At 45.3% G+C, this 22,184-nt stretch overlaps 1 protein-coding gene across 1 annotated transcript in view; it reads right to left on the bottom strand.

Annotated features, from left to right (window-relative positions):
* tmeff1a (transmembrane protein with EGF-like and two follistatin-like domains 1a) overlaps positions 1-22,184 on the bottom strand; it is a 65,748-nt gene that overhangs the window by 11,027 nt on the left and 32,537 nt on the right. Inside the window, exons 2-6 of the mRNA XM_029253504.1 lie at positions 16,981-17,090; positions 11,250-11,379; positions 9,772-9,798; positions 4,777-4,873; positions 3,307-3,455 (exon numbers count right to left, since the gene is read on the bottom strand). Of these exons, the coding sequence (XP_029109337.1) occupies positions 3,307-3,455; positions 4,777-4,873; positions 9,772-9,798; positions 11,250-11,379; positions 16,981-17,090 (513 nt within the window). The remainder of the gene's footprint in view (positions 1-3,306; positions 3,456-4,776; positions 4,874-9,771; positions 9,799-11,249; positions 11,380-16,980; positions 17,091-22,184) is intronic.

The raw sequence follows: 22,184 nt of genomic DNA on the forward strand, positions 1-22,184 counted from the left end.
TCATCGTATCAAAGGATTTTCACTTCACCTTCACCGTCGGACTGAGATCCTTTGACCAAAACATAAAAACAATTAGTACACAAAATGCTGTCATTCATTCATCCATCCATTCATTCGTTGATTTCCTCCCGTACAGCGCATAAGCACGGCTATTTCCCCAATACGGCGGAGCTCGGACGTTTTATCAGCAATGATTAATGAGTTAAATATTCCGGGTCACCTTCTGAAACATTGCATACATAAATAATATTCAGCTTGTACTTGTACTCTTTGAAATGATCGCAAAAGTAGCAGGAACAGAGCCGAAAGGACAGGGAGGGAGCTGTACGAAAGGCTGCGGAAAGCTGCAGTGCATGTGGAAGCTACAGTGCGGTAAGTGAAATTACGGTATGTGACAATCAGTCCTTCTTGTTAGCACACCAGCATACTGACTCATTAAATGTTTATACGAAACACGGCATACTATAGCTTTAGTTATATACATATTCATTTATGTATCTCATCAACTCACATATTTACTACTTATAGAGGCCGTTCTGGTAATAAGAAACAAAAATACGGGATTTTGCTCTGAAAAGAGCAACGCTTCTCAGAACCTAGAACCACATGAAGGAGAAGACGCGTGCGAGAGGTGTGTTATGCGTTTTGATTCACCGTGACGCAGCGTCCCAAGAAAACCAGGCCCTCCGGAAGAACCACAAGCAGGTTCGAAAACATCCGACGTCTACAAAAGCACGACCGCACACTGCTGTCAAACGCTCCTCTGCGTGGAGTCAATATCATGTATATTTCATGTGAATGTAGTGTGTCCCTGTCAAATCCTGTAATGGCTCTTACTGCGCGCCGGCGTCACGGGTCACCACTCCATCGCACCTTTGTGATGAGATTGCACCCGTACGGGAGAAATACACATTTCAAATATAGTAGAGCCTTATATTACTATCCCACGGAGAACCAAAACCTATTCCAATACATAAAATAATATATATATACATATAGTGGGGTTTTAAAGAAAATGTTTGAATATTCGTATCGTCTCATTGTGAAATGTGGTGAGTCTCTGGGGGGGAGTATAGCGGTTCCAGCCGTCGTCTTGTAATCTGAAGGTTCCGAGTTCAAATATCCCTTCCGCTGCAGTGTCATTGATCAAGGTACACACACACACACATTTTCAGAACCGCTTGTCCCATACGGGGTCGCGGGGGAACCGGACCCTACCCGGCAACACAGGGCGTGAGGCCGGAGGGGGAGGGGACACACCCAGGACGGGACGCCGGTCCGTCGCAAGGCACCCCAAGCGGGACTCGAACCCCAGACCCACCAGAGAGCAGGACTGTGGTCCAACCCACTGCACCACCGCGCCCCCTCTTGATCAAGGTACTTACCCTGAATTACCCTGATCCAATACAGTATGAACACTGAAAAAATGGGTAATGTCGATTATACCACTGTAACTGACCTTGGACAGAGGTTAATGATAATACCTCTTTCAATCCGGACCGGGGTCAGGATGGCGATGCTGCAGGACCCATCGCCACCCTTTCGGGAGAGCTCCGCCCATCATTCTCAACGAGTCCCGTTAGCTCAGTAAACACATGGCACTCGCCGCGCTTTAATTGGTCCCCGGGGTCCCTGATTATCTTTCGTTCTTTGCTTTTCCCCCAAATGAGAGCGGCGCTCAGATCGGCCCTGATTGGGCTCCTTCCTTAATTGCTTACCGTACACTGTTCAAGGACTCCCTCTCATTACTACCTATAGGGGTCGCGACCTTTTCCGTTAAACTTTCCGCTAGTGACCGGCAGGTCCTTAGCTCAGATTCACTGCAGGTAATTAAAACGGCTCAAGCAAGAAGCGTCTCGGAAATGGCGGGAGATTGTATATTAATATTCATAAATAGCGAGGCTACAAGGTTCACCCTGGGCGTGTAAATTAAGGCAAGCCGCGCTCGCCGAGCAGCAATCGAGGCGGGCTTTTAAAAGGTTCGGGGGTTCAAACGAAGCACTTCTGCTGGGCAGTGACATTCACACACGGCACACTTTTTCCCCTACACATCGCCACTTATTTTTTCCATTTCATTTAATTTATTATGATTTCTATTTTGATTTCACTGCACTATGATTAATTTAATGTGGGCTTTCGGTGGATTAACCTGGGAAAGTAAATAAACATAATTAAAGGCGCAACGTCGCGGGTCTGTGGGCAGCCGGGACTGCGCTGCACTCTGAGCCTTGACGTTTCTCATTGAAAAAAGGTCTTTTTCCTTGGATTTTTAAGCACGCACGTTAGTTTCACCGCTCGGATGCTAACCTGGGGGCAATTTCCGTGTTCAAAACACGCCGTGACATTTTGGGTTTTTGCACGGCAAGTGTCGCCACGCTCCCGCTCAAATAATGAATTTAATGAAGCCACACGCTCTACAGGATTAGGATAAACAGAGTGGCGCCTTTCGAGATCCAGCGGGAAGTTCGATCTTTAAACGCCTGTCAGGAACGCATCCTCCCGTCTGCCGTCGATGAGGGGAAAAAAAATAAAAAACGGGATTAGGCACCGCGGCCCGATTGAGGAGCCTTCGAAAACGCCTTTGTGGGGAGATAAAAGAGGTTAAAATATCAGCCATAGATGGCTTCTGATAGTTTTCCGGCTGAACAGATGGAGTTCTGATATGAGAGTCGCAGTGAAAAAATAAATTGACTGCTATCACTACATGATATCAGCCCAGACAGTCTGCGCTCCTTTGGTTGCGCCCAAGATCTTCTTGCTACAAGTGCAGCTGAAATTCACGATGATTCGAGCGCAGTGTGGCACCGTGCGCACCGAGTCTGGAGTAAACAAGCTCCTCGGTGCAGAAAATATTTGTCTGGTGCTGGAAGCAGACTGTTGCTCTGTAGATACGCTCTTCTCCTCCTTACTGCATTCCTCACTCTCGCTGTTCCTTCCTCGCATGGTTTCAAAGATAAACACTCCTGAACTCATTCTGTTATCTGTTTACATCCAGAAGACGCTCAATCTGTGCCTCTGTGCGCGACGGCGCTGCGCGCGGCTCCTCCGGGGGCGCTCTGGGACCAACCTTTGTTTTTCTGGTTTGGCGCGACTCTCTTCACCACTCCTACCCCGGGGCCGTTACCGGAGCCAATTAGTGTTACCATCTAGAGCTGGAGCTTCTGCGTCGGGGATCTCTCGTCGCAGGTCGCATCATGCCTTTGATAACCCAACTAGGCCCCGCCCAGCTCATTTTTCATTGGTTTGAGCCTGCTGACGAGCCATCCGATTCGCCTGCTTGTTGCCAGGCTGGCCCCGCCCCCTTACCTGGGCACCTCCCCAGGTGTTTGACGTCGATCTGCTCCTGTTTCATGCAGGAAGCCTCCCGCACCAGGCACGGGTTGTTGTAGGAGTTGCCGTCCGTGGCGCACACGGGGTTCTCGTTGTGTCCGCTGCAGTCGATGTTGCAGATGCACCTGGGTGGAACACAGGCCCCCCGCGGTTAACTCAAGGGCAAGTGCGGCGAGCGGCGGCGTCGTGCCACCCTGCTGGATAATTTCCGTCGCCACAGAAATTCCTCAGCGGAGATCTCACAAGCGCTCGCCGCTCTCAAAGGGAACAAGCCGCCTCGCCGGGTTTCAGAGGCACGTGACGCGACTCTCTCTGACCGGTACACAAGCAGAAAAGCTCTTTGTAGAAAGAGACACTACAAAATAATACATTGAAATGCAAAAATAATTGGGTGCTGCCCTTACGTGTTAAATGATGACATATCTGAGGAAAGACACCCACCCGCAAAGATTGCTCTTGTTTTTAACAATGGATGCTGCAAAAACAAGCACCCCCAGCGATGCTCAAACTGCCATGTGGGGTCATGGTGCTCCCGGGCACATCTGGAGACATCATCTGGCAGCAGAGCGGGTTCAGTGCAGAGCGTCATGTCATCTCTTCTTTAATCTGACACCTTTGCAACTGCAGCTTTTGGATTTGAAAACCCCTTTATTACGCACCATGTACAGTACCAGTGTAAAGCGTGAGTCCAAATGTATGCGCAAAAAAATTTTTTTGCGACATTCAGAATGGTTTTGCGGATACTTTTTGACTTGCCCTCGTATACGCGGTTCACATAGTACTTCTGCAAGACTAATCCCATTACGATTCTAGCTGCATTCACCCACGTAGCAGGAGTCAACGCATCTCCGCCTTCCTGGACTCTCTGGTCTGATGTGTGTGTGTGTGTGTGTGTGTGTGTGTGTGTGTGTGTGTCCATCCGTCCACAGAATCGTTTTCATTTTAACTCGTTTACTGCATCAAACAAGTCTCTGACTGAACCAGATGAAGTATTTGTTAAATGGCCGGAAAAGTGGGTGACAAAAAGGCTGCATTTTTATTTAATTAACAGTCCATATCCACGTTAAGTAACGATGATGGATTCTACGGACGAGGCAAAGACAGTTCAGCCTCTCCCGGTTCCAAGCGAGATAACCCAGCGGAGCTCCGCGGGGCTCCTGCCGAACTAATCTGATTTTGGCAAAAAGGCAAAATCAATAGCAGCGTGGATACAGCGAGCACCGGTTTGCTCAGAAGCGCTGGCGTCCCAGGAAGCTTTGCTCCGGGATCAAGAAGCAGCTATTCTTTTATACCAACATGGCTGAGATCTATCAGCATGTCATAGGAGGCGAATTCAGATAAATCAATGATCTGCATGAAGGGTTGGACACATTAATAAATTACGATCTCCTTGCTCGGTGGTGCTGGAACCGGGCCTGGGCCGAGACGCAGGGAGGCCGCACTCACCACACGTCCTCCGAGTCTTCGTCGCACTCGGCGCCGTACTTGCAGGTGCCGCACTTGGTGAACTTGCGACCCGCGTCCGTACCCGAGCCGTCCATCTCTGCGAGAGCAAACAAAGTGCGGGAGGGGGGTTGCATTTGTCTTAGTGCTGTCAGCAGGAGAAAGAGCCAAGAAACAAACGATCTCACTCCCGACTGTCGGTCGTCCGCGTGGGACCTCGACGGCTGAGGGGTTCGGCCCTTTTTAGTCTGGAAATTCATTTCCACGCGGCACAGCGAAGGGAACGCGGCGTAAATCAATAAAGCCGGACTTCTGTCTGCTTCGCAGGCTTTGGCCAAAGGCTTCAGCGGCAGCGATGGGTAAAAGACGACAGTAAGGAAGGTGAGGCTTCCGCGCTCATTCTCCAATCGGCACATGATTACTAGTCAACGGCACCTCTGCCCTACAGTTCTCACTGTCCTGCACAAATGACATCGTATAAAACATATATTCCTTAACACACCTGATAGCACTAACTGCAGCACTTATTATTATTATTATCACCACACACACACACACACTGTCTGAAACCGCTTGTCCCAAGCGGGATCGCGGTAAGCCAGAGCCTAACCCGGCAACACAGGGTGCAGGGATGGAGGGGGAGGGGACACACCCAGGATGGGACGCCAGTCCGTCGCAAGGCACCCCAAGCGGGACTCGAACCCCAGACCCACCAGAGAGCAGGACTTGGTCAGACCCGCTGCGCTAGTGCGCCCTTATTATTATTATTATTATTATTATTATTATTATTATTATTATTATTATTAGGCTGACACTTTTGTCCAACAGAATTAGGTTTGTACCTATTTGTACAGCAGGGTAATTTTCACTGTCTCAACTGAGGGTAAGTATCTTGTTTAGAAATATGATAGCACGAGGTGGGATTGAAAACCAGGTCACTAGATTCTAAGGCGTTGGGTCTAACCACTATCCCTCCTGCTGCCCCACTGCCTGTACTGTTGAAGGATTTATATCGTACCGACCTCACATTCAAGTCAGCTTAGACAAAAGCTAAATACGAAATAATGATGAAAACATAGATAAAGTAGATGATGTCAAACACACCGCAGCGCCCTACGACATTTTTCTAAAATGAATGTGCTCTAAAGCCGTTAGTGTTTGGGCTGCAGGGGCAGCTGGAAGTGTAGTGGTTATAACCACAGCCTTTGGACCCGAAGGTTGCAGGTTTAATTCCCACCTCTGGCTGTAATACCCCTGAGCAAGGTATTTACCCAAAATTGTTCCAGTGAAATCTCCCAGCAGTATAAATAGGTAAATAATTGTAAGTACCTTACTACTGCAAGTTGCTTTGGAAAAAAGCATCAGCTAAATGTAATGCTTCGTTTATACCCAAAGGTAACAGGTTCGAGTTCCATTTCCAGCCGTAGTACCTTTGAGCAAGGTGCTTACCCTAAATTGTTCCAGTGAAATTACCCAGCTGTATAAATGGGTAAATAACTGTAGGCAGCTTAACGTTGTAAGTTGCTTTGGAGAAAAGCGTCAGCGAAATAAATAAAGGGAAAAGTCATGCGATGAAGCTGCTCAAATATGTGGAAAGTGCAGTATACCGACAGGTAAAGTGACGCGTCGGCGGCGCGCGATGCATCGAGCAGCATTTTGTGATGTGATTCCCCCTCGCGCAGCATAAACACCCCGGGGGCTGCGAGCAGGAGTTTGGGGTTTTAACCTTGTGAGGGACATTAGGGCTGCGCGGGTGCCAGCGATAATTGGAAGAGCTCCAGGAAAACAGATGCGGACGAATGAACGGCACAGCCTAAGCACCTAAGTCACCGCGGAGACTGTAAATAATGTATGGGCAATAACAACGGCAGGCTTGATGCGCACCCTGCCAGTACCTCCTCTGCATAAATCATCACATGGAAATAGTTCTAGCAATAAGCAAATATTAAAAATTTAATCATATCTTTATTTTTGTGAAAATAAAAAAAAATCGGAAGGTGTGGGGGACAGTCGGCCGCCAGGTCTACTGCAATTACTTCTCATCCGGTATCACATGACCCCAAAAAAGACCTCTGTGCTGCATCACCTGCAAAAATTATTGTCGGTTTGCTTTAATACTGCGAAGCAATTCTTATTCTAGCCCCATCCGCATAATAACTGTAAGTTTATAACGTGCTGATTTATCGGCGCGAAGGATCACGTTTCAGAAAGAATCCCATTCTGCACCACAGCCGGCTGCCGGCAGAGTTGTTATAGTCATCATGTAGCACTCAAAGAAGCCAGGTTTGAATCCATACTCCTGCTGCAGTACCCTTCAGCAAGGTACTTACCACGAATAGACTGAGTAGAAATTACCAAGCTGTATAAATGGGTAAATAATTGTAAGTAGCTTAGTATACAAACATATCACTAAGTTGCTCTGGAGAAAAGAGTCAGAAAAATGAATAAACAATAAGAGTAAATGGCTCCACTGCTGGTTCGTAGCCTGTGGAAGAATAAGCCAAACATCTAAACGTGGCACCCGGGTAATACATTTCCTTTATGCGCTTTAGGATGAGTCTATCGGTATTGAAGGTAATCATATTTTCCTCACATATCATATCAATGAACGCGGGCGAGCTTCCGGAGAGATGTATAACTTCGCGGGGACGAAAGCGCACATCCAGCAAACAGCAATAAAGGCCCCGAGGAGGGCGGCGCGGGATGTCCTTGCCGGTTGGGTAAATCCGCACGTTCGCCACGTTAAAGGCAGGTCTGTGTTTGCCAGCTGTCAGTTTCATAATGTAAAAACGCAGCCTGGCTGCGCAGTGGATTACGGCTGACCTTACAGCACGAGGCCTGTCATATTAGAATCGAACGGCGGCGCGCTCCTGTCTCGGACGGCTGTCGGCTCTCAAAGGCCGTCCTTCGAGCCGCCGTCTCTCCCGACGAAGTAACGGAGCGATGCAGAAGAAGGAAGCCTCACGGTCACGGGCGTTGTTGTGGGGCGTGGCTTCAATTTCACCGATGATCCTCCGATGATTGGGAACGCGACCTGCGGCCACCTCATTAAAGTTGTAATTAAAAAAGAAAACACGGAGAGCGCGCTTCGCGCGGAGAACCGTGCAACGCGGAGATCTCTTCGCGAGGCCCAGTTCGGGGCTCGTCTCCTCCGTGGTGCTCCTGGAAGGGGTTGAGGCTGGATTGGCAGAGGTACCCAAGAGCCAGCCCTCGACAGCCAGCCCTCGCCTCAATTCTCAGCTCAATTAGTGCCATTGTCAAGCCCGCACGTGCAGCCACACACACGTAAGCATGCACGCACGCACGCGCGCACACACACACACACACACACACACACACTTCCATCTGATGACTGGAGCTGGTGGCACCTCTCCCACCACCTGCCCTCCCTTGGTGCATGTGGGTCCCCCAGCTGCCCACATACACTGTTTAGCCACACTGGTTATAGGAACCTGCGGCTACGGACCTGTAGCCAGGCAGCCACCCCCCCAATAACCAGTGGCACTACATCCTCAGCTGGGTGGGACAGCTGTCAGCCCGGCAGGACTCCACCTCAGGCAAACCCGCTTGGACGGCTGCTTTGTGATTTACGCTAAGTGCTTTCATGCAGGTGTAGGAACGGCCAACCAACCATGGGACCGTGGCCCATAACGACATGGGGGAAACATCCCAGCAGAGCCCGTTCGCTGTTGACACCCGGGAGTGAGAATGCTGAGTGTGAAATGACCAACGGTACCGCAGTTAACCTGGAAGCTCAACCAAAATAATATTAATTCTGCAACTCCATGCAAATTATTACTGCTTGTACCATTACTTGACTCTCCTCTCTGCATTTCTTCAAACCAAGTTAGAATGTTGGTACACTACACTACTTACATTTTTTTTACCCATTTGTATAGCTGGGATCACTTTTACTATATCAAGGTACTGTTTAAGGAAAGAACCTCAACCAAGGGTAGTACAGCGGAAGCGGGACGGGAACCCAGGTTCTTTGATTGCAAAATGAAGGCTCTAACCACTACTCATCAAGCTTCCGTCAGGCCAGCATATCAAAAAGTAGGAGGATCGCTGCATAAATGGCAAATTCCAGCAGTGCTGATGCCTTTTCAGACTGGAGGATTTATGTATTTCCTGTTCATTCTCTTCTCTTCCTTCTCCAAAGAATTCACCACATTTAAAGCCAAATTCCCCTCCGATACGAGGGTAAACCGTACTTATACTACAGCACTTAGACACATTAACTCAGCTTTTGGTGAACTCTATGTAGGAAGGATGTGAATATCTACAGCTTTTCTATCAACCCCACTCTACCCCCAGCCCCATCTGTGCACAAATTTTATGCAAATTGAGCGATTAACAGCGACAACAGATTAAACGGAAAGCCCATAAAGCCCACGGTAACGGCCGAGCGAGCCGACGTCTCGGAAGCATGTGGCAGACAGACAGTCGCTTTCGGGGGGGGGGTGGTTTGGAAGGCCTGTCGTGGCCAACTTGCGATCGGACTTCTGATATGACAGGCCATGCACTGAGCAGGTTGGTATTTCTGGAAATGGCCTACTAAAAGCCTATTATTACTCACAGCAGAGTAATCAGATTCTATCCAAGGGAAGTTTGCGTCTTTGGGGCTGAGGTGGGGGGGGATTAGATTATTGTAATATCTGCTGTCTCGTTTATATGGCCTTTTAGGGAGCAATAAGAGAAGAAAGCCCCAGGGTTCTGTGTGTATCTGGACTTCTTTCCTTCATTCGGGTAAATCGGGAGCACTTATAAACCCAAATGGCACACACTGTACCTTGATAAGGACATTCCTTCGCTATAGCCAGACAGGGGGTGGACAGTGGATGTAAATGCAAGCCTATGCATGCTTCATTACACCAGAAAATAACACACAGACACAGTCCTCTTGAAGAAGAAAACCCGACTTAAAAAGCGTCCACGTCACACGTTGAAAGTCCTCAATACGACCGTTTTGAGAAAGGACAAAAACTTGAAACATACCTCCTTCTCCAGACCCGGATCCATTATCTGTAAATCAAGAGAAGTGGAAGAGACATCAGTCAGTGGTTTTGAGTCCTGATACATTACAAAATTGACACACGACCAGAAAGCTGGTTTCCCATGATACCTCAGCCCTTGCGCTGGTGTGAGCAAACAGAGGAATAAGTCGCTTTGACGTACACAGATTACAGTAAAAGGCCCTCATTCCTCTGCTTCCAGGACTTCTGCCACGGCATAGAATGATTAGACTTCTGTTAACACAGATGTGTTTCCTTCCTGATTATTTTGTATTCATCTGACTCCTTTGTCCAAAGCAAAGTGCAACGTTAAGTTAGTTACGATGATTTACCCATTTATACAGCTGGTGTTATCTTTACTCTTTTAATTCATTGTAAGTACCTTAAGAGCAGGGGTACAACAGCAGATGCAGGGATTTGAACCTGGGACTTCGGGATTGTGAGACTGTGGGTCTAACTACTAGAAAATGAAAGGCAAGTATTCCCTGATCCTCATCTAGAATCCTTCTTGTGGGACATTGAAATAAGGTCCAGAGCTGTGCTGTACTGTAAGCCAACACAGACTTAAATGTAAAAACTTATAGCCATTCTTACTTTTTCTGATTATTTGCTTACCAGGATTCACTCATATCATCATGCAAAATGGCTTACAGCTCGCAGGGCTTTAAACAGCTCGCCTTATTCGTCAACCTTACATTTAATTACTGCAAATACTTTTGCTCACTAATGGCAAGAAGAGCAATCAAACGTTCAATTAATTATTGCAAGAATAATAGAAGTTCAACATATTAATTAGCTGGAATAACATAAAGAGTGTTCTGGAAAAACTGATAACACAAATGGAATATCTGGTCTCTGTTAGTAACAGATTAGTTTGAGTCTCTCAAGTGACCTTCTTCATCACATTTTTTACCAGGTCATGAGATATCTATTTTTTCACGAGTAAAAAAAAATGGAACCGAATCTTCTGATAACGTCAATGGTGATATATGGTACGATGATGACAGCAACAGGAGAAGACAGCAAACAGATGTCTCAGGTTGTCTTGCTGAAGAATGAAGGGTTGTCCAACTATTCGTAGTGCTGATGGAACAGCATGCAGTAAGAGGTGATAGCCAGGCTGGCTGAGATCATCACAACCTTGGTAAAGGTCACCAGCTCTGTGGTCAACAAAACAAAACCCCAGACCATCGCGCTGTCTCCTCCATGCCAGACAGTGGGAACCACACCGGCTGAAGTCATGTGCTTACCAACTCAATACTCACTGCTTGGACCATAACGTTTCACGTCTTTACTCAAAGTGTCCATGTGTCCAAAGACTTCAGCTCCTCAAATGCTCAGGTACTGTGTTTTTTGGTGCATATAGGCCTGGTTTCAACCAGGTGTACTCATACTTTTGATTGATGCTATATCTTTCAAATCGAGCATCACCCAAATGTGACAGGAGGTGGCGGTCCTCACCCGGGTAGCAGGGTCCATCCGACACCAGCGAGATGTGCCTCTGCTGCTTACAGGCGGCCTGCCTCAGGTAGCATTCATTTTGGTAGGTGTCCCCGTTGGACCCGCACACGGGGATGTAGTCCTTGTGGCACTGCAACAAAGAACAGATCCATTAAGGCAAGATGTTCACCACGTGTTGGGTCTCAAGTGAAGATGAACAGAATGAGGACCTTGAAGAAAACAATTCTGTTTCATTTTCGTTTCTGTGAAAGAAGTCAAAGTTGACCTCTGGGTTGGCTGCTTCTTTAGGGGTTCACATAAAAGAAAAATTATAATCACCTTCAGAGGCAGAAACTGCCAGCCGATGAGTCATTTCTACAACGGATGATGCGAAACCTTGAGGGCCACAAACGGGTTCAGTAAATCACTATTTATCACACTTTTAGCAGATAATGAGCAGGGCTACTGAGGCCCACAATGTAAAGAAAATACATTTGATGGTTACAAAGCATTCGAAGCTTAGCGATGACACACTGACCTTTACCTGACTGCGGTAGAGGTACTACTGCCAGAAACATGACATAACTAAAATTACAAGATCCTCTAGATCTTGCAAGTACCTTCAGATGGCACTGATGCTCAGTACTGATCTTAACCGCAATGCAAGTCGAGGCAGCTGGATACTACAGATCACCTGTCTGCTAAAATGTGGCATGGAATTTTTTAGAGCCATTTTTTGCTTAAATATTAGTTAGGCCATAATGTGTCCCCTCCGGAAGCTGGAAAGCACAGCACAATCCTCCGACACACACCACAGCTGCACATTTGTCACGCTCAGTACCGCGTCTTGCTGCCAAACAGAGCTTAGTACCAATCATAAAAGTGCACCGTTTCTTGCTGCAGGTGCCAAAACCTGCTCTTTGACATCCAGCCTCTAGGGGGTGCTTCTAGAGCAGCCGGGTCCTGCAGAAACTCATGATCGGCATCGGCGGCTGGCATGGTTCAAACGTCGGTGTGAGCAACAGCACGAGCCCTTTTACCAGTCAAGACACCCAGGAGTCGCACAGATGGGGAATTTTTAAAACCCGCAGAGAATTCATTACTTTTGCTTCAAAGGGCTTGTTCCAACAGCCTCCCCGTTTCCACACAAGACATTTTTAGCATGCACATCTAATATAGGGCGGCAAGTGAATTAATATACTTTAAATGTCAAAGTATTAGCAGCCTGTAGTAAAAACGGTTATAAGTTCCCATACTTGTGGTGACTGTAACCGAGGCTCATTTGAAAGACATATTCCTTCGCTGATATACTGAAATCAGAAGATATTCCTAATAGGCAGCCTTTCTCTTGACCTCAAAAGGTGAATTACAAATTGGACCGATTGGATGATTCTAAAAGACGTTCTTTTCTGCAGCAAAAAATCGATAAGAAAGTCAAGTGTTGTTAAGGAAAACCTGTCCCAGATGAGGTCACTTGTGAGGTACCTAATATAAGTGAAATATTAATTACATCAATGACATTTGAGCTATATTCAACACTATGGATTATTGGTTTAGCCTCTTTGAGTTTGTGAATCGACTAAGATTTGCAACGTGAGGATATCTTTGAGTCTGGTGGTCTGCACTCCACAGGTACTTGCTGGCAGCCAGCAGCACTATTAAATACATATTGAAACAAATCCTAAAGAACTCCCTTCGTATCATCAAAATCTGAAAAATGTCTAATGAGATGATCTTTATAGTCTTTTGAGGGGCTTCATTTTTGTTGGATGACTTTGCTGGCAGACGCGTGAAAGAAGAAGTGTGTCCACACAATGATGCCAGCAACGTCCTCTTCAGATAAGCCGCCCCATTCATATGCTAAATCCCGAAACGCAACAATGAGAGGAACATCTCATTTGTGACAAGACACCCACGTTCTGTGATTGCAGTTATCTCCCAAACAAGATCCATGTTTCGGTAAGAGACATTGCGATGCTAATTCAAATGCACACTTAATAAACCGCGCAACAGCCGAAACACCTCATTGGCCGTTCAGTTGGTGCGACGGTATGTGGCAGAGTGCCATCAATAAATTATTTATACGGAGGGGTTATGTCTCATTTTCCCTGCTTGCTCTTTTTCTTTCACCTATATTTATTAGCATAAATTCACCTGTGGCCAAAATAATATATGGCTTTTCGATCAGCAGGACAGCTCTATTGATATGTGAATTATACCTGTATGTGGAATATTGGACTGTGTTTGACTTTGAAATATATTTGAATATCTGAAAGAGTACTCCCTGCAAAAAGTGAAAATTTAATAGGATGGCAACACAGGTTTTAAAGACCCAGCTTTAATTAAAGTCTATTAGATAAGCAGAAGAAAACATTGCATATCACATTTTATCACTTCAAACGTTTCCATCTACATGAATTATCCCCTCATAGTTTCCACTGCTCCTACACTATGGGTGCATGCAACTGTGTTTAATTATAAACCTGCTATGCAGACGTTAGCCATCATCGCCTAGGAAACGGCACTGGGTGATGTTTACCGTATGGGCACGGGCTGATCAACCGTGGAACAGGAAGCAGGAAATGCTGCATTTGCAAAACCTGTGTGGGTAAGCATGATGCACCTGAGCTGCCCTGGAAAGACCTGAGAGGGACAAATGAGTGGTGGTCCTTCAAGGAACCATCTCATAGAAAACACCGAAAAGAATAACAAAAACAAAAATAATTGGCAGCCTTACTCTTTGTGCATAAGAAGCCACATTAAACGGGTGGAAAGACTGGAGACTCTACCAGTGCTAATAATTCCCAGCTGTCTCGTTTAATTTTCTTAGTATGGACCTCAATCCGTCAGCTCCTACAGGAATCAGACTGGGTTATTTTCTTAAGTATCTGGTTATTTTTTCTTACCTACTTCTTTGAATACTACGTCTGACAGTGATTCAGTAACTTGTGACATAGCAGTTAACACAGGTCAACTACCCGTTGCCATGGCTACAAGCATCAGTGAATAGCATAAAGAAGAGTTGATGAAGGATGCAGCTCAGAGTCTTCCAACCTGACTCCAAGCTGGTTCTGCAACCCAAGAAGACATCTCATAAGAAGGCGGAACAACTGTAAGAGGAGGAACACGGCAATGGGAGGACGATCAAGGTGTGGATTCTAAAAACGTCATCAGCATAAAGGAAAAGAAGAGGGAATGTTCAGGTCTGTAGCACTCCTCTTCCCATCCTAATCACCTGTGCATCCACCACACATCAACACGTAGTTACTGTGAGGAAAGAGGAACCGAGTATGGGCGGGCACACATCATGCTGAACTTACTGATCTCCCTACCGCTGGCTCTTCAAACACACAAATGTGACATAAACCTAACCTTTTTAAACCATAGCTACCGCCAAAAAAATATCTGCTACTTTCCCCATCCCTCCAGCCTTAAGCCCTGTGTTACCGTGTTAGGTTCCGGTTCGCCGCGAAACCACTTGGGACAAGCGGTTTCAGTCAGTGTGTGTGTGTATGTGTACTTTCCTCACTTACTGTGGTGATGTAAAAGTGATATAAAAAGGCTCCCAAGGGTCCAATCGGCACCCCATCTACCCTGTGTTCACAGACAAACTAAAAGTACACATTGAGTCGGAGAGATAGTGGAATAAAGCCGATCAATCTTGCGGGGACGTTGTTTTGATGTAGTCCGCTTTGCCGGTTCACGTGCGATAATGAGCTCATTAGCAAATGACTTAAAACATGGGGTTTCCAAGACGCATTGAACAAAAGAGCCTGAATATGGTTTTTAATTACAACCATTACTCTCAAACATAATCTGTCATCAAAATATTTTGTGTCAGCCTGTATCAGAAATAAACAATATTAAGAGAACCTCTATCTGTGCTCAGAATCAGCAGGACATGTTTGCATTAAAGAATTCATAAAGCTACAGTTGACAAAGCGCTTTTACCCTGAAGATTCACTGAGGCACCTCCCCATTTTCAAACTTTTAATTATGTGTAATTTTAAATTTAGGTTAAAAAAAATATACAGCAGCCTGCTGAAATCCTGCAGATAAGGAATTGCAATTAGCGCAGGATAATGAAAAGGACACTACTTTCAAAAGCACTTGTTTGTGAAATTAATTAGAGCACAACAATAATAATTTGCATAAGAGTTCACTTCAGTTACATTAATTATTTGAATTTTAACATCAATATGAGAAAAAGCAAGAGAAAACAGTTCTGGTGAGACGTTAATTTTACAGTTTACAGGTTAATGTGCCCAGATAGTGGCCACTTCATTAGGGAAAGCCTCCTAATACATAGTTGCTCCCCCTTGAATTTGTCGTGGTAATGGACTCAACGAGGTGTTAAAGGGAAACCGAGACAATTCTATGGCTTTTGTTGAATTCCAGCTCTCAGTGGTTCCATTTAATCCCTCACAGGCCAACTAGACTGAGATCTGGTGACGGCAAAGGCCGTTGCAGTAAGCAGAACTCACTGCCATGTTGACCAAGATATTCTCAGACAATGTCATCCCTGTACATGAAGCGTTACACTGCTTGAAGAACTTTGTTGCATATGGATATCCTGCTGCTATGAAAGGGTGCACTTGATCTGCAACGTTGCTTTGATGTCGTGAGACCTGTCTGCTGCAAAAACACCCCATGCCATCACACTGTCTCCACCAGCCTGTACTGTTGATGCCTGGCACCATGGATCCATGCACTCATATGGTTTTCACCAAATTATGGTCTTTCTCTGGACATGAACCTTCATAATCCAGGATTTATCACACCAAATGATGTTCTTCCTGTTACCACTGTTTACACTCTCTCACAATCTCACCTTCTCGGTGTTCTCTAACAGGAGTGGAACTTGGTTGGACTGTTGGCCGATATCCCATCTATGATCAAGGATGTCAGGATGCACGTTCTATTAGGAGTATTTACTTTCTTCTGTTGTTTTCAGCTGTTAGTTGACTGACATTAGTTTGTCTTAGTTACTTCTTTGGGTAAGTTGTGTCAGTCCTTGCCTGCCTCTTTTATCGATAAGTTGTCACAGAGCTACACTCAGCCTGACGTGCTTTGAGTATCCATCACACTGTCATATTTGGAAAGCCCAACAACCTTGATGATTCTTTTATTCTTTAAGTCCTGAAAACTTCTTTTAAACTGAGCAGACACACACCAGGCACACGCAATCTCCCCTACTTACCTGCCTAGCCATTTTCATCATAGTTTCAATACGGGTTGCCATCAGTGACTTCGTATGAGAAAAAGATGAATGAAATATCGAATGAAAGGGCCACTCAAGGTATGAGACCTTTAATTTAACTGCAAAGAAAACTGTTTGAGAATAACTCCAACATATCATATAACTGTATAACTAAATAATTACATAACTCATTATAAACATGCTAAACCATGCATATATGGTGCGGCTTTTCTAGGTATTCTTACTGGAGACGAAAAACAAACTTATCTCTACCATGGGGCCACAGTTATGTAATATGCTTCTGTAGCTACAGGCAAAAAAGCTGCAACCGAATACCTCTGTTATTCAGGAATATATCAATCCGTCTGAAAGCCTGAAATGAAAATACCACCATGACTCGAGCAGGAAGACTTTCTTCAGAGGAGTTGCGAGACAAAAGCCAGCGAACTTGGTTACACTGCACAGTGGCCTGGGAATTTGCCTTCTAAGAGCATGTGAAAGGATGCTCCCCCCCCTTCGGGTATGAGATATTGGCGGTTCCATAGCACTCACCTGAAAATGGCACACGCACTTCAGGTCGGCTCCATCGTCTCGACAGCTGCCTCCGTACCGACACGTAGAGTCGTCGCAGACTCGCAGGTCGCTTTTCTTCTCGGATACGTCTGGGGGGAAAGCAAAGAGCAGGAATAGAGTTCCATTAATGAAAACCGTTCGCAGCCTCCTGTCGGATTTTAATATTTACCCCTTCATAGGGCGCGCTGAATATTTCACATAAAAATAGTCTTTTCTCATGTTCTGTCAAAGCAGATGCTACCTAACATTTATGTCTTCAATAAGATTTCACAACCTCACAAATAATAACATTAACGCAACGCTTTGCCATAACAGTACCGCGTTTTTGTGCCTTGATTCCCTCTGGCAGGCATCCTGTAGAAAGCCTCCTGACTTTGCATTCAGGAAAAAGTATGATGCTAAAAAAATCCAGCTGAATGATTGATTGAATAAGAAGTGCAAATGATGCCTTGGCGGGAGACACGTGACCTTTTGTGGAGTATAATGTGTTGACTAGATATTCTGACCAGGAGCTGCGACCCCAACTATTGACCGCAATAAAGAGGCTTAGAATTCCAGTCTCGTTGCCAAGAAGCAGTGCACTGTGTCTGCCTGCGAAGCCGACGGCTGCTCTTCATCTGTCCAAGCCCATGATGCACCGGGAGCTTCAACAGCCGTCTGAATGAAATCCCGTTAGTGAATGCTCAATGAGGAGAAAAGAAGAATGGATTTCTGACCTTCTGACCTGCAGTGGTAACTTTGCAGCCTATTGCACCAATGAAAAGTTTGAGAACACTTGCAAGAACCTAGTTTTATTTTCATAATTGACACTCTTTTACATCCAGGTTATCACTTTGAGCTCTCCACTGTCCTTCTTGTGCAGAGAGTTCTTGCACAGCTTTAAGGTTTGTATCAGGTTGTTATGTTGCTCAAGAAACAATGAATGTCCTATGAGCCGTAACACCGATGGAATTGCAAGTCTTGAAGGATACTATGATAGCCATGCTGGTTGACGATCGCCATCATCACTAGGTGGGTGACCAAAGCAGTCCCATACCATCACACTGCCACTTCCAAGCTGGAAAGTGGGAACCAAACAGGCTGAAGTCATGGTCGCTCATCCTCTCAGCATCTTACAAAGACTCAGCATTGGACTCCTTGGTCAATATGACTGACTTCCGCTTCTCAAAAGTTCAATGTCTTTATTATCTGACCGAACTCTGCATTTAAGCACGTGTACTCAGACTTTTTACTGGCACCCTGTGCATTGCACAGCACGTGGCCCCACAAATCAGCAGTGTTTTTTCATCTTTGATTGGTCAGTGGTCATTTACATCTATAGGCTAAATCTGTAGAATGGCCTTTTCACATTTTTTTTTTTCCTGATTGCAAAAAAATACACCAAATTTACTAAAACCATAAAGAAAATACCACACTGAAATCACCCTGATCTTTCCCCACATTAAATGAATCCCAGTACTTTAAATTCTGATTTATTTTAGCTGCAGGGAAATGAGAATTAACATTTCAAAGTTCAAGAGCGCTGTTATCGGTTTGTTAGGGAGAATACAGTTCATGTGCACGGTGCCGTGCGACCTTTAGCTGCCTTAAAGAGTTAATATCACCGTGTCCTTACATGCCAGCATTTAGCAGGGATAAGAGGCCCATTTTGAAATGAATAATAGTTTTCCGTCAAGGGGAACATTGTTTACGCATTGCTCCATGCACCAAATGAATCTCTGAAGAGCACACTAACTTCCTTAATATTTCAAGAGGGTCCCTCATAAATCCTGAGAAATGTAAACACTGAAAAATAAGATCGCGAAAAAACATTTGTCAAACACTGTCTCCAAGCAGCAGTAAAACCTGTTCATCAAACTTCTGTTCCCAGGCCCCATTCCTTCATCGCTGCCATACATCTTCCATCATGACGCATAAGTATCCCAAAACTGCTGTTTATTACAGCAAAGAAGCTTAATGTAGGTTCAGGCTAGAATCCCCAAATGCTCACAGGGACTTTTCAGAAGGCCGGGTGGCCATCAAACCGCCTGTTGAGAAAGCACCAAAATAAAGTTTTAAAAGTAGACCTGTGGCTTTCGCCCTAACCTATACAACATCATTTGGCTCAAGAAACATCTGATATATGGCAGCTGTAGAGCAGACTGAAGGAGTGTTCCAGAAAAACAGCCTCCAGGTTCAGATCAAGTGCAGGTTCAAATCAAACAGACTTACTGCAGGCTAATACTGATATTCACTAAACAAAACCAGTTTTTGCCAGTGGACAGAACTCGTATTTCAGAGAACAGTGCTAGGAAAAATGAAAACGCAAATAGCAACCTGGTGTAGCAGACAAAACATGTCTGATAATGCTGAAAAAGCCCAGCATGCTACATTGAAGAGGTCCCATTTCTGTTGAGAGTCAGCAACATACTGTATCTACAGTATATAGTTAAGACTGCTTCCAAGATCTGGAAGTATTACACTGTGATTGTGCATTTGAGTGAATACTTAGTGTACTTTCGGTCTTGATTTAGAGCACAACGAAGATCTTGCACTTGCTGGGTTGCGTTTGAGCAGGATTGTTGATGCTTCCCTTCAGTGGGACACGTTTGGACAAACAGTGAGGTAGGGACTAGGTGATGGTGGGTTTGCAAAAAATAGTACATGTGGGAGATAGACGATTGGTAGGCTTTTACATATACAGTAGGACCCCCATATCTGCGGGGGATAGGTTCCAAACCCCACAGCAGATGCCTGGGAACCACGGATAGTAGTGAACACTATATACTGTACATACCTATGGTAAAGTTTAATTTATAAATTAGGCACAATAAGACATTATCACAAGCAAAATAAGGGATACATGAACACAAACACTGTGATACCGTGACAGGTGATCTGATAACCGGGACGACTACTAAGTGACTAACGGCTGGGTAGCGTATACAGCGTGGATACACTGGACAAAGGGATGATTAACATCCCGGGCAGGACTGCATGAGGTTTCATCACGTTACTCATAATGGCACACAATTTAAATAATGAATGTTTACTGTATTTCTGGAATTTTCTTTTTAATTTTTTCGGACCAACCGCGATAACAAACAGCAGATACAGGGGTTCTACTGTATTCATTTAGCAGACACTCCCCCCCGAGTGATATGAAACTCGGAGTAAACAAAGTGTCTTTTATAGCCAAAGACGAGCTTTAGATACAGACTTGACTGTCATAATAGTTTGTTTGTTCGATACACTGATTTCGCCAAGTGGCTACTAATAGAATTGACAGGAAATACAAAAGTAGTCTTGACAGATGGTGCGATGCATGAATATCAGTTGAATGTGACTGACAGCTGGATGTGACCAGAGGTTTGGTCTAATACTTCCCTCATCATTTGTTCTTTTAGAAACTCCAGTTGTCCTATTTAGCAAGCCAAATGCCTTTCAGTGTATATTGATGGTGGTGTTGTATTTTATTTGTCATTACAAGGATTATACTTGGTTTCCAAAGAGAAATAACAGGCTAAGGAATTTCCCAAAAAAAAAAAAAAAAAAAAAAAGTAGAAAAGAATGGTCACATTAAAGTTCTGCCATCTGCAGATGTAACAAGTCTTGGTAATTGCTATAGAAAATACACCCTTTGAGGAAGCTGTCTGGTCTAATGGCCTTTGAACGGTGCACAATTATATTGAAAGTTGGGGTCATGGGAAGCTTCCTTGCTAAAAACATGAATTTTAAAATTATGAAAGGCCACCTGGGCATTGACTGAACAACTGCAAGAAGAAAAAGTATCTTTGCAGCCATATGAAGACACAGAGTTAATAGACATACTAAATCCTATAACTAGGTAACACTAAATCATAATATAGCATCCTTTTGGGTAAGGGGTTATTTAATGAAACTAAAAGTCCCACGTACCACTCAGGGGAGCTTTAGGGCAAAGAGAACGCAACAGTTCTACATATTGGCAATTAGCAGGTTCGTTCCTGTAGCTGTGGCCGTTTTAACAGCAATGACCATTGATCAAAACATTTTGGGCATTGCGGGCTGTTGCTATGGCAACAGTGAGCATGGACTTAAATAAAAGCACTCATCAGTCTTGGAACTTTGGAACCTTGAGAATGAATGTGATGGTGTGAATGTCTTCCAGAAGACATTCGTCCTCCCCTTCCCTTCTTGCTAAATTAGCTGGCGTGTCTGTCAGACATCTGCGAAACTATCATCCTGGGTTCTTGTTGGAAAAGATCCTTTGGTGTAATAAAACACTCACTTAACTGGAAAATCCTGTCACTTTCTGTCCCATGAGCAATGAGGCACCACCTCAAAGGTAAAGAAATGTATTCATCCATTACGTTTGCATCTTTGATTCTGCCAAACCCCAGCTCATTACGTCTGACGAAATGTATAGACTGCCTAAAATCTGAGCTGGGGACGACAATTTGTGGAGGCGGGGAGCTTTTCTGATGACAGCTGCGTACCCCGGCAGCAAGGCAGGCCAGCAATCCAGCCCGAGAAGCGTGGCGAAAGCAAGAGAGAAGCTTCCAGAGCCTGCCCGCAGTTGTCAGTCGGGGCCACCGCTGAGCTTCAAATGGAGGGGAAACGGAGACTCATCTGCTCAGAAAGAGGTCTCCTCCTCCCCCCTACTGTAACGTATGTTACATTCATGTGTGAACACTTTCTCCCACATGCCTGCAGCCACACTAAACCAGCGTTGGGTGTTCTAGAGCAGATTGCTTTTCATGAGGAAAATAACTGCAAAGACCTTGTTTATGACAAGGCAGCAGGGATACAAATTAGGCAGCGTCTATTTGGATCCCCTGAGGTCCTACAACCTTCTCTGCTGTGAGTTTTGGGCGGCTTCAAGATCTTATAATTTCCATCTCTTGTGAAGTCCTTCTTAGGGTGAGCTTTCCTGTGTGGGATCTGAGAGAAGCTCCTGTTGAGCTCGACGGGACGTTACCCTATGTTGGGGTGACAAGTCTTACACCGCCAGGACCTTGCAACCCAGCAGGAGAGCTACATTCTCCACCTCTGGCTACCTGGTGGTCCCACTCCAAACCCAGAAGTCCACAGGTCTCAGTTTTGGCTCTGGCGTGATGGGATGAGCCCCTCTTTCCGTCAGAACTGCAGAATCATTCCCAGCATTCGAGGACGGTCTCAAAACACGTCCCTTTCACACCCAGTTCTCACCGGATCTCCTAACT

This window comes from Scleropages formosus, chromosome 7 (assembly GCF_900964775.1).
Source record: "Scleropages formosus chromosome 7, fSclFor1.1, whole genome shotgun sequence".
NCBI lineage: Eukaryota > Metazoa > Chordata > Actinopteri > Osteoglossiformes > Osteoglossidae > Scleropages > Scleropages formosus.